Here is a 9422-nt window from a genome sequence, read left to right as displayed (position 1 = left end):
ATATATAATTTCATCTTTTTTTAAATAATTTCAATAAAATTAATTATTTAAATTAAAAATTTATCATAATATAATAATATTTTATTTCATTGTGCTAAAAAAATTATATACAGACTGGTGTGCAAAACTTAAGCAACGATTATTTTTTTGCCATAACTCTGCAAGAAATCACCTGGAAAACATGAAATTCAGAATATACACACAGTATTTTGTACTTAAGGGATGAAAAAGTATACTAACTCAAAAATGAATAGAACGCATACAGTATGGAATCAAAGCCACCAACTTATTGCAGTCTTGCACTGCGCACGCTGACTGTACACATTTTGTGAGACCTCACATCATGTGTGATGTCATCATCTTGCATACAAGTCATCTTTCTACTGAATTATTCATTCATTGTACTGATCACAACAACCCTTTTCTGTCTGCTTAAAAATTATATCGTTGCTTAAGTTTTGCACACCAGTTTATATAAAACAAGATATTCATTAATTTGTAATTTGCTAAAGTTTTACTAAAAGAATGTCTAATTAATTAATTTCTGCAGTTTATGAAAAAAAGGTTTTTTTGTTTAATATTATAATTTATCGTAATCTATAGATTTTGAATTCATATTTTAGTGTCCATCAAAACATTAAATAATTCTGGATTAGAATTTTTGCATATTTAATAAAATTGAAAAATTATTAAAATCAGAATGTCATGCCAAATATATGAAAAACAAACGTTAAATTTTTTGAATAAAATAGCCAAGTACATAAAGAATAGATTTACTTTATAAATAATTCATACGATTATAGTATTTACCACATACAACTAATAAGATTGTTCACAAACTCTGTTCAATAACAATTACATTACTCCAAGCAGTTGTATTATGTGAATTTTTTAAATATTTAATTAACTTTTCAGACTTGTTTCTACATGACTATTCAACGGAATAGGGGAAAAAAATATATTTAAAAATTTGGATTCTATAATTGCATCCAATTAAATCTGTTTAAAAGTAATTATTCTTTAAAACTTTTTAAACTAGTCATATTGATAAACATTAGAATCAAAATAGTATTTCAGCTATTGTTTCTATTGTGCTAATTGATATATTAGAATGAAAAAAGAAATAAAAAATTCTGAAAAACATTTGTCTAAAAATAAAATGAGGTTGTAAGTACCAACTTTTTTGTTTGTTAAATTTCAGAAATTATATCTTTTAGGTATGTTCCAGAATAACTCCAAGAATAAAAATATGATTACTCATTTTTATTGCCAAAAATTATTTTATAAACATTGAAAAATTCAAGTTGAAACAATGTGATATTTTATGTTACATTAGAAAAATAAACAATATAATTGTTGTTCAGTACAATTAATATATTAATATCAATAACATTAAAACATTTATGTTTGTAACAAATGTTTTTAAAGTCTTAAATAAATCCTACCTGAAGGAATATAAATGATTTTTACATCAAAAACTGTATGAATTAGCCATGTGTACATTCCATAAAATGCAGCCATTTTAAATGAAGCAGCAAATACTCCATTTATTGCNTTTGCACAAAGAAATGTAAAAAATAAAATTTTTTAATATAATAAAGAATATTACATTTAATTATCTTTGAATAATACATCTAAGATATACTATGACTATGGGCTGGATTAAATACCTATCAATAAATCCTTAAATTCATTTGTATGTTCTATGCAATTTGATTGTAATATTAAATTTCATCAGAGAAATTTTTAGTTAATGATTTTACAGAAAGTTATATAAATTATATACAGTGGTGCCTCGTATAACGTACGCCTCGAATAACGGACGTTGCGAACAACGGACTATCTGTTTGGCCGTTACGTGACTCGAAGAACGGACTGGCTGCAAACAATGGACTTTTCGTTCGGCAGTTATGTTAGGCGAACAATGGACTTTCTACAAACAAGTACGAATGATGTTTCCACTTTTTTGCCGTTGCCAATGACAATCTGCTATTTTTATAATATATTAGTATCATTACAATATATTATTAGTATATCTGAAGTACAGAGCTCCTGTTGAGATTCGGCTTGCTCCCTTATTACGTACAGTACCTCACCTCAGTGCAGGGTATTTACATTTATTCAAGTGTTGTGCAAATCATGGCTTCTAAAAAGCAGAAAGGTGATTTCAATTGAAACAAAGCAAGACATCATCAGAAGGAGTGAAAGTTGACAAAAACTTCCTTGTCAAACGGAGAGAGGTTCAGGAGTTTACCAACACTCATTATCCAAACACAGTTGAGGCCAACAGGATTAATGATCTCTACAATGACACCCTTGCCCGTCATTTCCGACAGGTGTTGAAGAAGAGAGAGAAACAGACCACCTTGGACATGCTTTTCAAGAAGCAAGCTGCCAAAAAACAAAGGATGGAACAAGAGGAGTTGACCCTGCAAGCCCCAGTAGCCTCTCCTGACTCTGACTCAGATTAAAAAACAATAAAAAGAGACCTGCTGCAATGTGTAAAAAAGTCTGTATCTGTATGAATGTGTGAATAAAGTGTTCCTCCACCTCCTCTTCACAACATCTGACTACCCGGAATAATTGGTGACTGCTCCATTTTCATTTTTTTTATGGTATAGTACAGTTATTTTATGCTGCAGAACGAATTATGTTTTAACATGTATTTCTATGGGAAAATGTGCTTTGAATAACAGACTTTTCACTTAACGGATGTTCACCTGGAACGGAATAAGTACGTTATATGAGGCACCACTGTATAATTAAAGTTCCAATAAGGTAAGATTAGAATAAATAATAAAGTTATTAGCCATTTGGTGTTTACTCTAATTGTAGTCTCTTAAATACTTTTTAATGATTCTTTTGAGATTAGTATACATATTTCTCATCATCTTTGAATCAGATGTCTCCACATATAAGAAGAAAGAAAAAAAAAACCCATAACATTACTAAAGCTTTTTAAGAAGTCATGAATTTTATTCTAGATTAAATATTTTTTGGAAACATCAATGTGTTATCTCAGATCAAATACTTCAAGAATATTCTTAAACTATTTGATCTTTAGGCTGACACCTTTGCTGCCTCAACCATCCAGCCCTATTTAAAATAACACTTATTACAAATAAAAAAAAAAGTATTTATTTTAAAAAATATTGTTTTGTTGATTTTTATGATGTATATATACTTCACTCATTGATAAATTGATGCTGACTTTTATCGTTAAAAAATTTTTACCAGATGATAATTAAAATTAAAGATTAAGTCTGTCTAAGAATGGTCAAGTCACCACTTATTCACTTTTACTGTTCTAAAATACAGCTTTTGATGGCTTACAATTCATTGCAGGCTGCTTTGATTGCAAATATTTTTTAAATTTCCTTTAAAAATTGTGTTTAAAAAAAGTGCTCTGATTTAAGTATTTACATTTTTAGTTAGATATTTTTTCATTGTTTTTAAAGGAAATTTTTAAAAATTTGGTCATCAAAGCAGCTTAATTAAAAAGAAAGATCAGTTGTCAAAACCTGTATTCTGAAGCAGTGAAAGTGAATAAATTATGACTGTTCTCTGATAGACTTGGTGTTCAATTTTAATCTTAAACTAAATTTTTATGTTAAATTATTTTCAAGTACAAATATGAACAGCAGAACCAATTTTCAAACCAAAAATATCTATTAATTAATATTTGTTTGTTTTGAATTTTAGCCAATCCATTTAATTTTAATCAATAATTATTCCTCTTGTTTTAATCACTAGTTAAGTATGTTTCAGATTGTGTTTAATCAGTATATATTGTGTCCTGCATAGAACATGGCTTTGTAGATCATTTTCATAATATGTTTAAATAATTTCTTACCAATGATATGGCAAAATAATATTAATTTATGATTCATGCTCCAGAATTAAAAACAATCAAAAGTCTTAAATGCTGCAATACTTTTAATAATTTCTAATTTGAGACAAAAAAATTTTAATTTAAAATTTTTCCAAAACAGAAAATTAAAGCTCCTAATATGTCAAACTATTTATTAATTTAGCATTTGTAAATTTTATATTACCTGTTTATTAAAGAAACATACCTTCATAAATGTTCCAATATTTTCTTTAACGAAATTAACCAACAATCCAATATTTAAAGTTTTTAAACCATCAATGAGATTATCAAATGATGCACTTTGATGATGAGTGTCAAATACTGGTCCACTAACATTTCGAGAAACCCAAAGATGATAAACTCTGTCCCATACTTCCAAGATCTGCTTTTCTAATGCCGCAGCTCTTACTTCATCTTTTTCATCAATAAGTCTTTTCAACTATAAAAACAAAGCTAATATGAAAACAAATTTAATTTATTATAAGAGATTAACTAAATATCATNTACATATCACATTGTGAGGAAGTTTATAGATGTTGACACACATACCAATAACACATCTTAATGTAACACTTGTTTGGGTAGCTATGCTTTGACTTTAGTCTGGCATAGCACTTGGCACCAGTATCAGCTGAGCATGCCATGTATATGTTTTCATTAAGGTTTAATGTTTCTAGACTTTTGTGTGGTATATATGGTATAACACCAATGGAAGAGAGGATCACAGGCACAATAAATACTCTATCCATCCTTCACAGTTGCCTGGGACTTACTCATTTCTTGGGCAAGTTGTGTACTGTACTTGTTGCTTTTTTTCAGTGTCTGCATTTTTCATGTTATGAGTGTTTGAAATGGAAATGTCTATTATACAGGTGATCATACTGCATTTGTTAATGAGAGTGATGTCAGGTCTATTGTGATGAATTGTTTTATCTGTGATTATGGCTCTGTTGTATTATATTTTGTGCATCATTTTCTAACACTGCCTGTGGAGTATATTTGTAGTATAGTACCTGGGTGTTTAATAATTTGTGTTTGTGTGCAAGCTCTTAATTTATTATATTTGCTATTTGATTTTGCCTATGTAAATAGTCTGTGCTAAGAGCTTGCAACCAGAAGTTATATATATTGTTTCTGGCAGAATGTGGCATTTTCTGCAAGTCATTCATTAGTGATGTATCCTACAGGATGTGTTTTCTATAGTTTTTAGTGTTCATAACCTAGTCTTGAATGGCAACCATAAACCCCTCAGTCAATCTAAACAGACAGCCCCTAGTCAGTCAGTAGTTTCATGAAGTTTGTCAACATAGTCCTGAGCTAAGTCATAGGCATACCTGCCATGAAATTCCTTTTGGGCCTATGACTGCTTAATGGTGTCAATGTTATTTATGTGTTGAGCTATGTCCAGGTGCTCAAAGTTTAAAGGTGTGCAGTTACTGTCTGCCAGTTATAGCTTTATGTAATCTTGATGTTCCTTTTTTTTGTGGAAAACTCTTGCAGTGTCAGAATTTGTTTGTAATGCAGGTTAATTATATTAGTCAGGCCACAGTCACCTTCTTTACAAGGAAGAGTTAGTCTTTCTAAGATGATTTTGGATGATATTGTTTATGCTTAGTAAGTGTTGTTCTTGTTTTCCTTTGGAGTTGCTCAAGATCTGTGCATTTCCAGTGTATAACTCCAAAAGAATGAGTGAGTACAGGGACAACATATGTATTAATAGCTTTAATAGTATGTTTTGCATTTAGATGTTAACACATCTAATTATTGTATGTAATCTGTTCTGGTATTCAAGTGTTAATCTTTGTTTTATCTGTACATGTTCTGTTTGACCTGTTGGAATCCTAAATATTTGTAAATCTTGCCGTTTTCTACAGAATTGGTAATATCTCCATTTATGAGTACAAAGTCTCCTTTCTTCAAAACTCTTTTTTCAATGTGGAGTGTTTTGCATTTGTCTAGACCAGGACTGCCCAATTCATTTTGGAGGAGGGCTATAATTTCAATTACATGTCAGCTGGTGGGCCACCTAGTGAATCATACTTGCTTACACTCATGATTCTTCTATAAATGGATAGGTCTTTGAATCAAACAAAGCTTTAAGTTACACGTTTTAATAATCCCTAATAAAAAATACATCAATGAGATCTATGAAGGGGCTTATTAGCTAATAATTTTTCAATATTTGGTGACAACAACAATTTAATTTTAATACACAAAAGTCAACTCAAAATTAATAGAACAAGTGTAATAAACGCATAGGTTAGGTATTAACAGCAGTGTGGTGGTGATTCAAGTCATAGTTCATTCCATGTTCGACCAATCGACCAATTACGTGGTGGTTGGCATTATTGGTAGCACGACATCGCGCATGGTGACAGCTAACTGCTACTGTGGGCGGGCAAATTTAAATGTGTTGGCGGGCCACTTTGTGGCCCGTGGGCCTGGGTTTGGGCAGTCTTGGTGTAGACCAAACTTTATTTGTATATCATTTAAGTACCGTATTTTGACAAGTATAAGTCGCTGTCAAGTATAAGACGCACCCCCATTTTAAGACAAAAAATTTAGAAAAAAACTTTTTTAATGGGATTGTCTAAAGATGCATTTTATTCATATTTTTACTCAAAAATGTGACGGAGGGATGAATCGATACGTTTATTAAACTGAAATAATTGTCATTTCTTAATGTAAACTCAGAGGTTACGTGATCACAGTTGACAGAACATGGCGGCGATGACTCGTGCATCGCTACTCTGGTAATCTAGGTACTCTAGCCATTCGGTTGAGGGACCATCTGCCTAACGGACCACTGCACAGATTGGTCCCTAGAGTGGACCACTACTATAGATCATTTCGCTGTAAAAATGGTTACCTGTTGAGTATAAGACGCACCATGATTTTGAGCCCCAAAAAGTAGAAAAAAAAGTGCGACTTATACTCGTCAAAATACGGTATGTGTGTGTAGTTTGTAAGAAATGACAAAGCTGATTTTTTGTGATATCATCCATGTACATGAGGTGAGATAATGTGAATAGTGTTGTTTCATTGTGTTTGATATTGTAACTATATTGTGCTTTGTTCAATGTGTTAGATAAAGAGTTAAGTGCAAGGCAGAACCAAAGAGGACTCAATGAATCTCCTTGAAAAATTCCTCGCTTAATGTATATTTGATTTGTTTTTGTGTTATGGAGGTTAAGATATAATGTTGTTCTCCAGTGAAGCATGGTAAAACAAAGGAAACTAATGAATTGGGAATGAATTTTGAAGATGCAAAGTGTGTGCAATAGCCAAGTGTGTGGTACACTATCAAATGCTTCTCTGTAATCAATGTATGCCACATATATGTTTCTGTGTTGCTTATGAACTTGCCATAGGATAATAGAGTCAATGGGTAGTTGTTTTTGCAACCTTTATGATTTCTATACCAGCCATTTGTTGTTCTGTAAGAATGTTGTGTTCATCAATATGATTGTATATTTTTTTGCAATTGCAAGAGGTAAGAATCTTATAAAGTATTGGAAAACATTGGTCTGTACTTTCAGGATATTTGGTGGTGGTGTTTTTGATTTCATGTAGGTGAAGCCCTGCGTGAGAAAACTTGGCATGTCTTGCAGATTATTGATGATATTAGTTAAATGTTTGGCTAGTTCCTGATGCAAGGATGTGAATTTTTTGTGCCAGAAATTGTTTATGTTGTCTACACCAGATGCTGTCCAGTTGTGTGCTTTCTGCATTGTGCAATTTGTTATGTATTTATTTCAACACAATGCATACTAGTGTGTCCTACATGTCTTTGCTCTCCTCTTTGATCCAGTCTGCTTCAGCATTGTGCATGACAGCAATAGACCAAAGAGAGAACCAATAATTTGTGAGTTCTTCAGTTGGCATGCCATTGTGTTGGGAATCAGTAGTGGATTTGGTGTTAATTGCCTGTAGAAGAGTTTATTGTTTGTGAATAATTTATTTTGTTGTTTATGTACAGAGCAAATTTTGTATCATTTCAGTTGCCATGTTTTGAATGAAGTTTTTCTTTCAGTGTGTCAATGTATACTACAATGTGGACATTGTGTTGTTCATAAATGGTGTGTGTTTTAATTTTCTTGAAAATTTTTAGTTGTTTCATTCATTTAGGTGTTGTATTGTTATTAGCATATTGTGTCAGCCTGCCTAGCTGCTGCCTAATATAGTTTATTTGCATTTCTATTCTTCTTTGCCAGGTAGACTTCTGAAGTGTTTTTGATTTGTGTGTGTCTGTCTGTGGATATAGTTTTAGTCCTTGGTAGGTCACTACTGTGACTGCACCAGCATAGACTAATGTGTGGATGTCTGAGAGTGTAGAAATAGAATTAGTGCAATCTGGTAATATGTAAGTGTTCATATAATGTAGTTTTCCCTACTAGTTTGGAAATGTTGGTTTTGGGAATGCATGGCCATTGTGCAGGGTCAGTGCCTATAAATTTAGCAAGTGTTTCTTGGTAAAGAAGAGAGAGAGTATGAATTAAACCTGAATCTATTTCAGGCAGTGAAGAAGTGTTGATATTGTCAGCATCAGTGAAAATAGTGGTTATAGAAACAGTATTGCATGTATCTTGATTATCCTGATGGATAATGTAATTTTGTTGTTGATGCTAGGAGAATTTGTTTGCTGGTATAATTGTTCTGCAATTTGTTATTTAATGTGTCGTGGTATAAGGTTGTTATGTATAATTGTTCTTTTTTGATCAACAACCCTTTGTACAGTGATAGTGAGATGAGGATATTGTGAGAACAGTGATGTAACTGTTGTCTGTATGCTGTCATATCTGTTTCAAGTTTTGTAATGGTGAAGTAAGTATGGATGATAAACTTGTTCATTTCCGATGTCCATTTCATCTGTTGGCGTGGTTTACCTGCCTTAGTGGTCTGTGGCTGAACTGCCTCAGAAACATCAAAATTAGGATGGTTTCCCAAAACTGGTGTGAAAATTGAGTAGCCATACTTGGACCAGTGCTGCTTTCACCACCAGTGGTGAAAGTAGCACATGACAAATCTTTCAAACATGAGCCTCTGCATAACTCATGAGAATGGACCCTGTTGATTCAATATTATTATTATTATTGTTGTTGTTATGTTGGGTTTAGTGGGCTATACTCGGTTCACACTGGTGGTTGTGTACTATGCCGGACCAAAGTCAAGGCATAGTAACCAAAACAAAACTAAAATGAAATAAGTGTGTCAGTGTCTGTATCTGCATTCAGGAATTTCCTAACAATATGGCATGTATTCAATATAGTGGCATTCTGTAGTGTGATGTATGTATTTCTATTCAGTTGTAATGTTCCCAGGCTTTTGTGTAGTGTGTGTGGTATCACACCTGTACAGGAGAGAACGACAGGTACGATAAGCACCCTATCCATTCTCAACAGATGAATTATTTCCTGGGTGAGTTCTGTGTACTTGCTAATTTTTTCAGTGCATGTGTTTTGTACATTGTGAGTGTTTGGAATGGCTATGTCTATAATGTATGTGATTTTATTGTATTTGTCAATGAGTGTGATGTCTGGTCTGTTGTGGT

General features: G+C 32.1%; 1 protein-coding gene across 1 annotated transcript in view; it reads right to left on the bottom strand.

Moving 5' to 3' along the window:
* Window positions 1-9422, bottom strand: part of LOC111642300 (transmembrane protein 245-like) — a gene marked incomplete at its 5' end in the record, with an annotated part of 67921 nt that overhangs the window by 32679 nt on the left and 25820 nt on the right. The window contains 2 exons of the mRNA XM_023388634.1: window positions 1446-1563; window positions 4077-4310. Of these exons, the coding sequence (XP_023244402.1) occupies window positions 1446-1563; window positions 4077-4310 (352 nt within the window). The remainder of the gene's footprint in view (window positions 1-1445; window positions 1564-4076; window positions 4311-9422) is intronic.

Source organism: Centruroides sculpturatus, unplaced genomic scaffold (assembly GCF_000671375.1).
Source record: "Centruroides sculpturatus isolate CEXI.00-Female unplaced genomic scaffold, Cexi_2.0 scaffold1480, whole genome shotgun sequence".
NCBI classification, from domain to species: domain Eukaryota; kingdom Metazoa; phylum Arthropoda; class Arachnida; order Scorpiones; family Buthidae; genus Centruroides; species Centruroides sculpturatus.
Note: the sequence above shows the minus strand (reverse complement) of the source record. Positions and strands in the feature narration are given on the sequence as shown.